This window comes from Lemur catta, chromosome 8 (assembly GCF_020740605.2).
Source record: "Lemur catta isolate mLemCat1 chromosome 8, mLemCat1.pri, whole genome shotgun sequence".
Classification (NCBI taxonomy): Eukaryota; Metazoa; Chordata; class Mammalia; order Primates; family Lemuridae; genus Lemur; species Lemur catta.
Window position 1 is genome coordinate 51,932,519 of NC_059135.1, and position 16,235 is coordinate 51,948,753.

The 16,235-nt window shown below is 44.6% G+C and overlaps 1 protein-coding gene across 1 annotated transcript; it reads left to right on the top strand.

The window, feature by feature from the left end:
- Positions 1-1,586: 1,586 nt before the first annotated feature.
- On the top strand, positions 1,587-13,534 carry CHRNA1 (cholinergic receptor nicotinic alpha 1 subunit). The gene is made up of 9 exons (XM_045560286.1): positions 1,587-1,592; positions 3,765-3,986; positions 4,087-4,131; positions 5,725-5,834; positions 7,899-8,094; positions 8,578-8,815; positions 11,217-11,440; positions 12,571-12,810; positions 13,117-13,534. The coding sequence occupies exons 1-9, from the start codon at positions 1,587-1,589 to the stop codon at positions 13,246-13,248; spliced, it is 1,413 nt and encodes a 470-aa protein (XP_045416242.1). The 3' UTR covers positions 13,249-13,534.
- The last annotated feature ends 2,701 nt before the right edge of the window (positions 13,535-16,235 follow it).

Sequence of the window (16,235 nt, forward strand, 5' to 3'; positions counted from 1 at the left end):
ATTCCCATGGGTGGTTCATAGAAATTTAGAGCTAGACCCACAGTCCAACATCCTCAGTTTTTTATTATAAGGAAACCGAAGATGAAAGACATGAACTGATCCACCCAAGGTCACTTAGTTTATGAATTTTGGAATGTGATCAGTTGGAGAGTCAGTCTGTTATATGCACAGTCAGAAAACACAGACCAAAATTGTCAAAGGTAGCAAGAGACACTGCAACAAATTAAAATAAGAACTATCCACAGTGACTAGTAACTGTTCAAAATTTCCTTTTGCCTAACCTAGGGGCTGTTTCCTACATAAAAATACAGATTGAACCAGTATGGTACAAGAAGAACATTTTGAAATTGTGGTTGAGTTCCCCTACTAAGAATCAGTCCTTCATGGGCAAACTTCTCATTTATATCAGGGTCATTTTTCCTGTGTTAGCTTAACACATAAAAATGTCTGTTCTATTTATATGGCACTTTTCATTTTAACTTTTTCCTCTCTTCCGCCTATGGAATCCCAAGAACTTCACTGCCACCTTTCTTATGGCATAGGACTTTCCCATTTGTTCACAGTTATTTATGTAAATGACAAATGCTAATCTCCATGAGGGTAGGAAGACAGGATTTATGTCAGATTCACCTTTGAACATCTCAAAGCTCCTAAAACAATGCTTTGCATGCAGTAAACGCTCAACAAATATTTGATGAATGAATATTACCACCAACTGAATAAAGATTATAAATATAATTTTGCTAAAAAGGGAGATTGGACATTACTGAATTGTTTATCTGCACATTTATTTATTTACACCCTATGTTTTTATGAAAAGTATTTACTGTGATTTGTTGAATCCATGAAGAACTGGTCCGACTCTCCAGACCATTTGGGAGTTGGGAAGGGAATCATAGAGTTATGACTTCAAGTCCTGTAAATTTTCCGTCACTCTATCCTGCTTTGGAGAGGAAAAAAGAAAAGAATATCGATGAAATCAATCTAAGAAATGGAGACTTCCTCAGAAATTGCTTATGGGAGGAACAAGGCACCTTGTTACCAGCTAGGGTGGGAGAGGAGGCGGTGACGGGCTGGACTGCTGGCCGTGCCTCCTTCCCCTGCTTCCCCTTCTCCTTAGTGGACCAGAGGGTTGGCCTGCATAATTTTCCTGCTACATAATGCTGACCATCTGCTCTAGCCATTGATTTCTAGTATGTTCTTCCTATCAAATTGGAATAAACAGTCACTGAAAAATGACTGAGCAATGCCAAAGCAACAGCTTCCAACTCTGTGTCCAAGGCACTCAGTGATCCTTTCCCACCTCCAGCCCCCACCTGGAGTGGATGGGGCGTGGGACAGACAAGGCGTGGAGGACAGAAGGATCGCTAGGGCCCAGGGGCTCAATGGGGTGGCTGCAGAGACTGGGTCTTTGAACAACACTGTCCCTTGGAACATCCTCGAATGCAGATGTTTTAAGGAGAGGCCATGTGAAGGCTCTGCATGGTTGGGCAACTTGGGTGCCCTTAGAAACTTTAGGGTTCAGAAAACTTGGGAAACTAGAAACATAGAGGTAGGCTGGCTCAGGGGTTCCCTACATAGGGTCCATGAAGGTAACAATGAAGATATTTAAGCTACATTGAAAGCTCAAATATCCAAATGGAAATGATACATTTCCCTTTAGAGAGGAGGCAAAGAGCCTCTGCTTACAGTCCCACCTCCAACAAGCTGGGGAGCCATGAATACATCACTTAGCTCTCTGTACCTCAGTTCCCTCATCTGCAAAGTAGGAGTGAACACTGGAGCCATAAATACATCACTTAGCTCTCTGTACCTCAGTTCCCTCATCTGCAAAGTAGGAGTGAACACTTACCTCGTGGGATCATTGTAAGGATCCAATAATATAAACAGGGGGTTTAATAAAGCTCTATGGGATAATCAAAACATACACGTTGGGGGGATAAAAATGCACCGACTTACTGCATAATGTTGCAATTTATGCAGACCCAAAGTTCTGGGTGAAAAAGAGTGGTTGAGAAAATAGGCTTTGTATTTGAATCCTGGCTCCACCACTTATGAAATCTGGGCAAGTCACTTAAACTCTCTGAGCCTCAATTTCCTCATCTGTAAAGTGGGGACAATAATAGTACCTACCTCATCCACTTGAGGATTGAAAGAGTAAGTATATACAAAGCACAGAGAAGTGTGTCTGGCACATAAAAGGTTGGATGTGTTAGCTATTATTTTTATTGACTAATAAAAATAGAAAAAGCAATTACTTCTTTTCACAGTTACTTTGTTGAGAAACTCTTCCAAATGTAGGACTCAAGGAGAAAAATAATAAAGAAAAATAATAATTTATCTTAGAGGTGATAAGTTAATACTACTGAGCAAAAAGGGCAAGCATCTCATTCATCCAATTTTCAGGTTCCCTTGGCCCAAGGAGAAGTCACGGTGGCTTCAGCAAAAGCCTGCGGAAAGGGGAGATCTGGTTACACGGATCGGGGCAAGGGATCGTGTGTCTGCTTCCTCTCCCGCCCTGAACAGGCAGTCCTCAATCCATGCAAGGCTTCAGTTACAAAGATCCTTCATAAGGGCCTTGTTGGAATTTGGAACTCATTTTCTCGTAGGAACAGTGTACATGCAGTTGTGAGGGTTCCCAGACAGTCCGCAATGCACTTTTTTTTTTTTTTTTTTTTTGAGACAGAGTCTCGCTTTTTTGCCTGGGCTAGAGTGAGTGCCGTGGCTTCAGCCTAGCTCACAGCAACCTCAAACTCCTGGGCTTAAGTGATCTTACTGCCTCAGCCTCCCGAGTAGCTGAGACTACAGGCATGCACCACCATGCCCGGCTAATTTTTTCTATATATATTTTTTTAGTTGGCCAGATAATTTCTTTCTATTTTTTCTATTTTTAGTAGAGACAGGGTCTCACTCTTGCTCAGGCTGGTCTCGAACTCCTGACCTCAAGCGATCCTCCTGCCTTGGCCTCCCAGAGTACTAGGATTACAGGCATGAGCCACCGTGCCCGGCCTCTATTCTGGATATTTTACATGAATGAAATCATACAAGATGTGCCCCTTTGTGTCTGGCTTCTTTCACTCAGCATAATGCGTTCAAGGTTCGAGCATGTTGTATCATGTATCAGTGTGTCATTCCTTTTTATGGCTCAATTGTATGGATGTATCACAATTTGTTCATCCATTTATCTGTTGATGGACACTTGAGTTGTTTTCACCTTTCGACTATTGTAAATAATGCTGTATTCTTTGGGGTATGTACCTAGGAGTGGAATTGCCAGATCATGTGGTAACTCTGTTAAACTTGTTAAGGAAATGCCATTTTATATTCCCACCAGCAACAAAGTTTCAGTTTCTCCACACCACCAATCCTAGTTATTTTCCACTTTGTTAACTATGGCCTGCCTAGTGGATGTGAGCCAGCATCTAGTTTTGGCTGTTCATGAGACCTGAGGCCAGCCAGTCCAAGATTTCATTACAGCACGACAAGACTCGGAAATACTGAGATTGGCTTTTCTGTGGACATTTGTGTGTGTGTGTGTGTGTGTGTGTGTGTGTGTGTGTGTGTACCTGCCAAACTTGATTAAGCCTGGGGCTATATTAAGGAATGTCACCTGTCCAGAGGACAAGTGTTGTGACAATCTGGCACACTGTTGCCTGGTAAGGGACCACAGCAGCAACTGTGCTTGGAAAGGAACGTAAGGCAACCGTAGCTGCATTTGGGAGCCCTTCCACAAGGGGCCTGTATGCCTTCCATCAGCTAGTTAGGCTCTAATTCCTCACGTTCATGTGCACAGAGCTGGGGAGCGGAATCTGACAGTGTGTGTGTCATTTGCTGTCTCAGCTGGCCTCGTCCTGGGCTCCGAACATGAGACCCGTCTGGTGGCAAAGCTATTTAAAGACTACAGCAGCGTGGTCCGGCCAGTGGAAGACCACCGCCAGATCGTGGAGGTCACTGTGGGCCTGCAGCTGATACAGCTCATCAACGTGGTGAGACAAGAGGGCTCGGGGCCCCCGCGCACCCGCACCCCAAGGCCTCCTCCCCTTGGCTCCCCCAACCGCCTAAAGATGGGGCCTTATCTTTTTCCAGGATGAAGTAAATCAGATCGTGACAACCAATGTTCGTCTGAAACAGGTAATTCAGCTAGATAATTGCATTTTAGTCATTTTTATTCACCCTGAAATTAGCTGGGGCCCATGGGAAGTCAATTTGGGTAGCAGGGTTATACACCCAAATGCTGAAATGAAGTATTTTGGGATGGTGGGAGAATGGATCCTGTTTGGGTTTTGTTTATATGTTTTTACTTTGGCCTTTTCTGTGTGCATTAGTTTGCTAGGGCTGTCGTAACAAAGTACTATAAACTGAGCGACTTACACAACAGACAGTTATCATCTTATAGCTCTGGAAACTAGAAGTCCAAAGTCAAGGAGTTGGCAGGGTTGGTTCCTTCTAAGGGACATGAGGGAAGGTTCTGTCCCAGGCCTCTCTCCTCAGCTTGTAGGTGACTATCTTCACATATACATGGTTCTCCCTGTGTACGTGTGTGGGATATACATATATATGTAAATATGTTTAAATTTCCCCTTTTTATAAGGAAACCAGTCATATTGGATGAGGGTCTACCTTAATGACCTCATTTTAACCTTTTATTTATTTATTTTTTTGAGACAGAGTCTCACGCTGTTGCCCAGCCTGGAGTGCAGTGGCATTAGCCTAGCTCACAGCAACCTCAAACTCCTGGGCTCAAGTGATCCTCCTACCTCAGCCTCCTGAGTAGCTGGGACTACAAGCACACACCACCATGCCCGGCTAATTTTTTTTGTTATTAGTAGAGATGGGGTCTCACGCTTGCTCAGGCTGGTCTCGAACTGCTAAATTCAAGGGATCCTCCCGCCTTGGCCTCCCAGAGTGCTAGGATTACAGGCGTGAGCCACCGCGCCCGGCCTCTCATTTTAATTTACCTCTGTAAAGAACCTATCTCCAAACAAGGTCACTTTCTGAAGTACTGTGGATTAGGACTTCAGTATGAATTTTAGGGGACACAATTCAACCCATTGACATTGTGTTATCCAACTTTGCTGCACTGGACATATACAGGTTGAGTACCTTTTACGTGAAATGCTGGGGACCAGAAGTGTTTTGGATTTCCAGCTTTTTCAGATTTTGGAATATTTTCATATACTTACCAGTTGAGTGTACCTAATCTGAAAATCTGAAATCCTCCAATGAGCATTTCCTTTGAGTGTCATGTTGGTGCTCAGAAGGATTCTGGAACATTTTAGATTTCAGATTTTGGATGCTCAACCTTTTATAATGTAAGAAAACATATAATACTATTTAAAAACAGTGATGCCTACTTGAGGAAAATGTTCACACTAGGGTCATTCTCCTTTCCTGGGGGCAGACAGTGTAACATCATGGATCTGCCACCTCCCAGCTGCATGACTTGGGGGTGCCTTTGTTTCCTCATCTGTAAAATGGAGCCAATAATCGCTCTGACCTCATAGGATTGCGAGGGCTAAATGAATTATTAATAGAATAGTTAGAGGGCTTGGAACAGTACCTGTATACAGTCAGCACTATATGTTCGCTGTTCTTGTTTACTAAAATGAAAGCTGAATTCTGAATCAAACTTTTCTTACCCAAGCACAATTTCTGCCAATATCTGAATTGTCATGCCCCTCAGGGCTCTCGATAACCCTAGATTTTAAATGTCTTTGTTTCTAGCAATGGGTGGATTACAACCTAAAATGGAATCCAGATGATTATGGTGGTGTTAAAAAAATTCACATTCCATCGGAAAAGATCTGGCGCCCAGACATTGTTCTCTATAACAAGTAAGCAAAACGGACAGGGAAGGGACGGGGAGCCCTTGGGGCAGGGGGCCAAGTGCCCTAGTGCAAGGGCTGCACACCGGAGTGCTTCTCACCACTGTTAACGTTAAATAAGCCTTAAAAACCAAGAGCCAAGTCGACAGACTAGGGGTGCCATATGGTGTCTCATGTCATGATGAGAAACGATTATCAGAGCCAAATTGAATCTGGACTGAGGGTGGGGGACATTTAACCCCCAAGAGCTCCTGAAGGGCATGCAGCAACCATACCACCCAAATGTCATCTGTCTGAGTTCCCTGGAATCAAATATCCTCCCTACCAAATAGGTCTGAACCTTCCGGGGTTGCTATTCATCACATCCTGAACGCCACCCTGACACCAAGCGCTGCTGACAGCCAGGGACACCTACATTACCCATCCACTGGGCCCAGAGACAGACTGCATGTTGTGAAATTAGAATGCGACTCAAGACACTCTGGTTTAATGACACTTTCATTATCATACGCCCTTCATTTGTCAGGGAATGTTCCTTTCAAAGAGCATCGTTCCCAGGCAGGAGCATTTGACACCGGCTGGGAGGATTTGTGGTCTGACTTCATATAACATGTGTCAGGAGTCAAGCAAGCTGTGTGTCCTGGCAGACTTAGGGGAGGTAACAGGGGTAGGGAATGAAAATGATACCCTTTAAGATGGTCCCTCCCCAATCAATCAGCCTTGATTTTCTACCACATATTGTCCATTCAAGCTTGAGCCAAATTATCCAATCATTTGTGTAACCTTTTTGGACAAATGGGCTGGTGAAGCAGACTACCTTGTGTTCAGTTTCTCTTTCAGCAAGAATCTGAGGGAAGCAACTATGACCCTCTGGTCCTCTTGACACACTCAGGAACACCCTGATGGAGAGAACCCCGTCTCTCCTGCTTACAGGGACGGACTCTGACCAGCCTATGACTCTCTGCTCTGTGAGGTTCTTTTGGGAACAACCAGTGCCACACAGTTTTCTGATAAAACGCCCCCACTTCAGGCCCAAGGAAAAATCAATGGGAAGAAAACCTCTTGATTTATGACATGAGGGACCAACACATGACATTAAGTCCCTGAAACCCCACTGAGGCCGGCCCCACCCCACCCCACGCGTCCAACATCTATTCTCACGCCCTGCTCTCTGCCGAGTCCCTGGACACCTGCTGTTTACAGAAGGAGTAAGCTGCCCACCCAGTAGGGCCTGCACAAGTGGCTTATTATTTTTAGTAACTCCCATGGTGTTTTTTATAAATAAGAAATTATCACCAACATTTGAAAATGGGGAAATATCACATTAAAATCTGGAGTTTTTAAAACTCTAGAAAAATCCAACATTTAAAAACCTGGAAATTTTTGAGTTAAAAAATAAATCTAGATTTCCAACTTCTGAAGAAGAATCCAGATACCTGGCCACACTGGGCCCTCACCCCCACGTGGACACCAGGGACAGCCTGCGGGGTGGCGCTTTCCTGAGAGGAGGGGCTCTCTGTTCAGCACTGTCCTCACCCGCCCGCCCTGGCGGCATCTGAGTTTGTGACCCACCTCACTGAGTTCTAAACAGTTCTTGAAAAGGTAGTGGACTCCTCCCCTAGCCTGCTTGTCACAGTAATGAGCCACTGCAGGTGCTTTAATTTAAAATTCCTGGGGTTTTTCCCAATTAACTCTCAAAGTATACCAAGGAGTGGCTAAATGGAGATTAATATTACAAATACTACTGAGGACTGGAAAAAAAATCTGGGGTGCAGTGGACCCGTGTTACCTGTTATTTCTTTAAAACTGTAGGTTCTCACATTCTTCCCAGATATTCTGGTTTGGGGCTTATTTAGACAGTATGCAGGAATCTGCATTTTTAAAAAGGACCCCAGTAACTCTTATTATCAAATTTGGGAAACATTGCAATAGATAAAAAGTGACACTGCCCAAAAGAAAGCTTCTATAATTAGTGCCTGAATAATTAACAGCTGTCTCCTGTTAAGATCCCCAAGCAGAATGGAAGGCTCGTCTGTCACTTGGAGCCATTTTCCTCTTTTATCCCAACTGTAGTGCAGACGGTGACTTCGCCATTGTCAAGTTCACCAAAGTGCTCCTGGACTACACTGGCCACATCACGTGGACACCTCCGGCCATCTTTAAAAGCTACTGTGAGATCATCGTCACCCACTTTCCCTTTGATGAACAGAACTGCAGCATGAAGCTGGGCACCTGGACCTATGATGGCTCTGTGGTGGCCATCAACCCGGTACGTGGTGACTGCATGGGATGAGGTTGGTTTCAGGAAAAGTGTGATTCAGATTTCCAGCTTAGCCTGGATAAGCACAGGCTCTCAGCACCAGTTCAACTTGGGACTCATCTAGCTGGATGGCTCTGATTGGTTGGGAGGCTTCTCGATGTGCTGCACTTGACAATTAACTGGGAGCTTAAGTGGATTCCCCATGCCCAGAATTCTGATTTAATCAGCCAAGGGTGGGGCGAGGGCACCAACATGTTTTAAAGCCCCCGGGTGACTTGAACGTATAGCCAAACTGGAGAATGCCAATAGTCCAAACCCCCTTATGTTACAGGAAAGGAACCTAAGACCCCAAAGCAGTAGTGGCCCAGGGTCGTCCCTCTGGGTATGTGACCCACAGAGCTGGAGCCTGAGGCCTTGTCACTGCTGATGTGAAACCCCGCTCCTCCTCGGGGTGAAGTGGCTGGGATCTCCAAATCTCATTTCACTTCGCAGGAAAGCGACAAGCCAGACCTGAGCAACTTCATGGAGAGCGGGGAGTGGGTGATCAAGGAGTCCCGTGGCTGGAAGCACTGGGTGTTCTACTCCTGCTGCCCAAACACCCCCTACCTGGACATCACCTACCACTTCGTCATGCAGCGCCTGCCGCTCTACTTCATCGTCAACGTCATCATCCCCTGCCTGCTCTTCTCTTTCTTAACCGGCCTGGTGTTCTACCTGCCCACAGACTCAGGTGGGTGCGGTTGCCATGACTGCCGCTGCTGGCACTGATGGCTCTCATGCTGTTATTTTGGGGAAAGCCAGAAATAATCATGTGCTAACAAACAGGCAGAGACCAGATCGTCATCACCGGGAGGATGGATTTACTGAGCGGCCATGTGCAGCAGGGAAAGTCACTGTGGGTGGAGTTCACAGCTGGGGCAGACATCCAGAGCAGGCAGAGAGCTGAACATGACCCTAAAGATGCACAGCTCAGTCTAGTTAAAGTGAATTAACCACCAACACCTATTTGCTGAATACCAACTGTGTGCCCAGAAATGTCCTGGCCAAGGTGTGTGATCACAGGTGCTTTTCATGCCCCTGTGAAGTCACTTTCTATGTACTGACTAATCCAGGTCTTGCTCCTTTACCGATTGTTTGTCACTTGAAAATATGAAACAGCTCTTGCGTGTCTGTTTTCCAGACCACACCTTCCAAGGGGCCATTCTTTCTCACATATCAGCCTGGACAACTCACTCACTTCCTACTGAGTAATCACATCTGCGACATAATTTCATCAAACACCAACAATCTACCAAGAAGCGGAAAAGGGTACTCGTAGGCCTGCCAGCAAGTTACTACTCATAAACAATTTTTGGTACAGACAGTCCTCAAATGTACACCAGGTAGCAATTTTATCACAATGATTTTTTTAAAAACCCACAAAAGCTGAAATCCAACTTGCCAACAAGGAAAAAAGGTTATTCATTCACTCATTCAACAAATATTTGTTGAACAACTGTTAGTGCAGGCAGACAGTAGAGAATTAGACAGGAAGTGCCTCGCCCCACAGAATGCGTGTTCTAGTGAATGTACTTGTTTTTAAACAAATGATCACAAACACAAATCTTTTTTCAACTTTCTAATCAAATGGAACTTCTTAAAGTGAATAGAGGAAACACCGTCAGGGCATTATGAAATCTAATCAGAGTGTCTAAATATTATAAAGATTGATGCTTGAAAAGCATTTAGGACAATGACCATGCTTGATAAGTGTTAGCTATTATTATCATTATAATTAATCCAGAAATCTTACATAACTTGGTAAATATTTTGTATTTATAATTCTGTCTTCTTTTTCACTTTTGAAGGGTTTCCTACACACCAGGTAGAATTAACAATTTCTTGTTTGCATCTACTCTGTATCCTGTACGTAATTCTTTGCTACCATCTGGAAGCATCCAGTATGGGCAGAGCTCCCCACTAGGAAGCAGGGCCACACAAGGGTTTCCCAGAACACCAACAGGAAGACCAGTCCAAGGAAAGTCCCTTCCAAAGTTTCTCTACAGTGACAATCCCCACAAAAATACCCCAGTGGGGGCCAGCCCCAACCTTCCTGTCACCATGCTTGCCCAGTCAAGACTCCTGAGATTACAGGGCCAGGGGAATCCCTGCTTCCTTAAAATGAAAAACAAAACAAAACAAGACATCGGTGAGAAGACGAATTTCCTCATAGATGAAAGTGAGCGGTATGAAATCATTGTTATCAGAAGATCATTCAGGTTGCCATGAAGTCCTTGGCCTTTTGGATTTTGCCCTTTTCTTGGTTTTGGTCTTGTAGCTTACTCTCATAATGAGAAAAATATGCATGTACTTCCGGGCTGCCCATCCATCTGCTGGGTAACTGTGGTTCAGTTTTATGAGGTTTGATACATTCTGCTGCAGAAGAAAATCCACCACCCACATCCAACTTGCCAGCCCAGAACTCCTCTCGATTCCTCAGGTTCCACCAAGAAATGGAATTCTGGCCATGAGAGGAAGTAGGTATTTGCTGCTGGGTAGCCTCTAAAGAAAATGCTTGCCACCTGCAGTAGAGTGAAGGTGCAGAGGTCATCGCATAGGAAATTTTGCAGAAAAGAAGTTCCTTAGAATAATGCTTGAGAACATGCCTGTCACATGTCTCTCACCCTTGGGTTTTGGCGGTGAATTTGTTTGCCCTGGCTGCCACAACAAAATACCACAGACTGGGTGGCTTGAACAACAGAAATTTATTTTCTCATGGTTCTGGAGACTAGAAGTCAAAGAGCAAGATGCTGACAGGGTTGATTTCTTCAGAGGCCTCACCCCTTGGTTTGTAGATGGCCATCTTGTCCCTGTGTCCTCACGTGGTCTTCCCTCTGTGTATCTGTCTGCACCCGAATGGCCTCTTCTTAGAAGGACACCAGTCATACTGGATTGGCCCTCCCCCCACCACAGCCCATATGACCTCATTTTAACTTAATTACCTCTGTAAAGCCCCTCTCTCCAAACACAGTCATATTCCGAGGCCCTAGAGCTTAGGACTTGAACATATAAATGGACGGGGCTGGTGGGAGGAGGGAGGCACAATTAGCCCATCATAGGTGGGTTGTTGTGTTTCCTTTTTGTCTCTCTAGGGGAGAAGATGACTCTGAGCATCTCTGTCTTACTGTCTTTGACCGTGTTCCTTCTGGTCATTGTGGAGCTGATCCCTTCCACCTCCAGTGCTGTGCCCTTGATTGGGAAATACATGCTGTTCACCATGGTGTTTGTCATCGCGTCCATCATCATCACCGTCATCGTCATCAACACGCACCACCGCTCACCCAGCACCCATGTCATGCCTGAGTGGGTGCGGAAGGTGAGTGGGCATGGCCCCTGCGGGCTTCACACAGGGGACACTTACAGGTCTCCCCTTCGAGGTTGCCAGTGGATTTCTAGCTAACACTTGGGGGTATTTAGGAACTGAAAGTCCTCTCTGGGCTTTTGGGGACTTTTGGAAGGAACTTTCTTTGGCCTCATTCTAGGGATAAATAACTCGTATAGCCTTCCCAGAAAGAGAAGAAAAACAGAATTAACAAAACCCACTCCAAATTCAAGCTTAAAGAATCTCTTTGATTAGAAAAGATGAATAAATTGCTTGTTATTCAAATGCTATGAAATTCTCAAGACTTGTTTGTATGTCTTCTAATTTGTGAACAGACTTGCTTATATTTTGCTGGCAAAATCATCTGTTGAGAATAGAATTAGGGCCAGAGATGGGAGGGGCTAGATAAGGAAGGGTCAAAAAGTGAGTTTTAGTGAGAAACTTGGTATCAAATATTTACATTATTGAATTTAAAAATGCAACATTTCCGATATGTCCTTTTTTAAAAAATAAAACTTCACAGAGTCACTAAAGTCCAGGATGTTTCGTGCAGAATGCAAAATATTTGTCAGGAATTGACAGAGAAACTACCACTTACAGTGTACTCTTTCTGGAGGAGATTAACAGTCCCTGTTTCTGTAAAGACTGTTAGATGACTCCTAGCAAAACCTATGCTTCAGTTTGTTTAGGAACGGAAAACAGAAGAAAACAGTCTAGCTGTTTTGTGAGACGGGAAGCTTATGTATCTGAGGCGGAGAGGCCCCACCTTTAACCATAAGAGCCTAAGGACAGTCGCTGGGGCATTTCCGGTGCCTGGAGCGGGTCCTGAAGCTTAACCGCCGTTGGCATCTAGTGAGGTCGATGGCTGCGCAAATGCTCCCTCCAGTGGCGAACCGCTCACATTACAGAATCATCACTTAACCACAGTAATTTGACACGCCCCAGAGGACATATGAAGGAATCTTAGAGAAAACCTTGTATAGCCCTTTTATTTTAAGGACAAGGAAGCTGAGGCCCAGAGAAGCTGAATGACTTGCCCAAGGTCACATTGCTAATTCAAAGACAGTTTGGTGCTTGCCCTGTTGACCGGTAATTCTCATTTGTGGATTTCTTTTTTATGTTAGGTTTTTATTGACACTATCCCAAATATCATGTTTTTCTCCACAATGAAAAGACCATCCAGAGAAAAGCAAGACAAAAAGATTTTTACAGAAGACATTGATATTTCCGACATTTCTGGGAAGCCAGGGCCTCCGCCCATGGGCTTCCACTCTCCGCTGATCAAACACCCGGAGGTGAAAAGTGCCATTGAGGGCGTCAAATACATCGCGGAGACCATGAAGTCAGACCAGGAGTCCAACAACGTAAGCTTCGCGGCTTGTAATCTGCACCTCTGGGTTTAAATGATCAAGTGCATGAGTGCAGCCGGATGGGTTTGGCCTGACGGGTAGGTTGGCATTCAAGAGATAAGATGTACCTTGGTGACCAACTTTAGGCCACTTTTTAAGTCATTGTGAATAATCTATTCAGAAATAAAGATCATAATGCCAGCCAAGGATATTGAGGGCTTCGAGACCTACAAATTGAAGGGCCCACAGATGGTGCAAAGGATGAACATTGGGAGTCCAGTAACCACCTTAGGGAAATTCTAACACTCTCTTCCCTCCCAGGCGGCCGAGGAGTGGAAGTACGTTGCGATGGTGATGGACCACATTCTTCTCGGAGTCTTCATGCTTGTCTGCATCATCGGAACCCTAGCTGTGTTTGCAGGCCGGCTCATTGAGTTAAATCAGCAAGGATAAGCAGAAGCTGAGTTGAGCCCAGCTCTGCCCCAGGACCTGCCAGGGCAGAGAAGGCAGGAAAGAGGGGAAGATTTGTCAACTTTGATACACTATCATTTATCAAACATGTAATTTTCTGTACTTATTCATGATAAGATTTATGTTTACATAAGGTTATGGCCATGAAGTGTTTTCACATTGCTTCTCCCTTCAACCGTGCTGTGTCTCTCTGGAGTGAACTCTTCAGTAAATGAAACTGGATTGCTAAGAAATGGTGTCTGCCCAAGATAACCAAGGTTTTCTGTTGCATTGTCATTGCTGTTGTATTTATTTTTCCTAACCACTAGACCACCAGGAAGTTGCTTTTGCTTTTTTAGTCAGAGTGTATCCTTTGCTTAACGGCCAGTTTGTACCTACTGGGAAACCAGTCCCCATGAAAAGATAAAGCATTTGATTTAGAGAGAGAGAAATATCCACCAAAATGAAAGCTGCATCAAAAACCCATGTTTCAAGTAGATTTCTAGAACTGGGAGGTGAGGGTGCCATCTAACATGGCATCTGGGTTTGATTCTCAAGGTCTGAAGGAAAACAGGTCCTAACAGTATCGAGTGTAAGGGCCAGGCCCTATAGGAATGGTCTCACCTAATAGGGTTTTTATTTCATCCTCGTAACTTTCATAACGTCCCTATGATGTCTCTATTTTACCAATGAGAAAACTGAATTTCAGAGAGGTTAAGTTCTTTGCTCAAAGTAGAAGAACTGAGATTTGAATCCAGACCCTGAGATTGCAAAGCAATTCTGAGCTAACCCAGGTCATCTGCTCACTTGCTCTCCTGACCACCCCTGACTCAGTCGAGGCCATTCTGTAACTCTGGTCAGTATTTCTGAGAGCTTCAGTCTTAGCACCAACCAGCTTTCTGCCTTCCCATTTACACTTTCTGCCTTTTCCCCCCAGTCTTTACTTCAATCATGTTCGGGATTCAAGTTCTACAAATGAAACCAGAAATGTATGCACACACATCATCACCATTTCTACAATTCTGAAGAAATAGGAGAGAAAATGATTTCTTTTCTCCATAGTAAACTTTAATCCACGATATAGATTACCCAAGAACTAGAAACTGTGCAGCTCTTGGCTCAGTTAATGGCCCTGTAAGCACCACAACCCATCTGTATTTGTCAGGGCTCTCCCGAGAGATGGAACCAATACGATGTGTATGTATGTAGAGAGGGAATTTATTAGGGGAATCAGCTTATGCACTTATGGAGGCTGAGAAGTCCCATGACAGACCATCTGTAAGCCGGAGACCCTGGGATGCTGGTAAGTGTGGTTCAGTCCAAGTCCAAAAGCCTCAGAACCAGAAAAGCCAATGGTGTAACTCTCAGTCTGACACTGAAGGCCTGAGAACCTGGGGTGCCATTGGTCTAAGTCCTGGAGCCTAAAGGACACAGAGACTGGAGTTCTGATGTCCAAGGGCAGGAGGAGAAGGGTGTCCCAGATGCAGGAAGAGAAACAAGAATTTGCTTTTCCTCTGCCTTTTTGTGTTCTATCTGGGACCCCCAACCAAATAGATGGTGCCTGCCCACACTGAGAATGGATCTTGCCCACTCAGTCCACTGACTGACACAGCAGTCTCTTTTAGAAACACCCAGGAATGATGTGTTACAAGTTCTCTAGGTCTTCCTTAATTTAGTAAAGTCGACACCTAAAATTAACCATCACAAAGTCCACCCTTTGTCAGCTTGACACCAATACACATCTCCTTAAACATACTTCATCTCCAAATAAAGACAAAACGAGGTAATGGTTCCACCTAACATAATCCAGCTATCCTGCATGCAGCTAAAAAGACACTAATCCCTTCCCCCAGGAAAGGAGGGAAAGTCCTTGGGTGGTGTTTACTCTTTTCTTGATATCTAATAACTTAAATACTATGATGTAAAATTAACAATACTTAACTACTGATATAAAGTTGATATATCTTACGTAAGAGAAAGGAATGAAAACAAAGATATTTGTTTACTCTATGTATATACACACACATATATTCTTAACAAAGTAGGGAGGAAATATTTATGATGATTACAGTTCTTGTTTTTGTAACTGGTCATGTGGTTGTAGCTGGCATTTCAACTATTAATACCTCCTTCTACAACCCATTCTGTGTTCCCTTTGCCTTCAGCAAGCACCTCAGCTGGTTGTGGTTCTTTGTGGTGACACAAACCTTCATTCCTGAGGGGTCTGGGCCATTTGTAGTCCTGCCCAGATTGGGTTGTCGTGGTTTCCCATTGACCTTAATTACAGGGCAGGGTAATACTAAGAGACACATAAGGGATCTCCTGTATTCCAGACATACTCATCCTTCCCTCCACTGTGGGGGAGTAGCCCAATTTCTCATTGGTGGTATGGGCTTATCACCCCAGCCAACTCCATACTTCCCTTCTTAGCCTATCAGTTCAGGGCAGGAGGATCCCAAAGTGACCAGGTGACAGTCTTAACTTCCAGTTCAATGGAATCATTACTGTGTCTCCTAGTGGAAGAATTTGTCCCTCTAGAACCAAGAACCCTAGGCCAGCAGAGCATAAAGTTGTGGAAGGAGGAAGCAAAAATTTTGCTAGTGGGTCACCAGGGGTGATGGTGAGTGGTGCCACTTCCTTTTCCACCCCTTGGTTCCTGGACCCATGACCCATGAGTCCTTGCTATGGGACAAACAGCACCATATATTGGATGCTGCAGTGTTCAGAGCACATACAGCCTTCTGGAGAACCATGACAATACTTGCAAAGTATTGTAATTTAACTGGCACTGTAATTGCAACGAAGGCCTCCCACTATTCTATCAAGCCAGCTGCTTCAGGATGGCGGGGAGGATGGTGAGACCAGTGAAGTTCCTGAGCATGAGCCCACTGCTGCACTTCTTTGGCTGTGAAGTGAGTTTCTTGGTCAGAAGCAACTCTGTGTGGGACACCGTAACAGTGGATAAGGCATTCTGTGAGTCTGCAGATGGT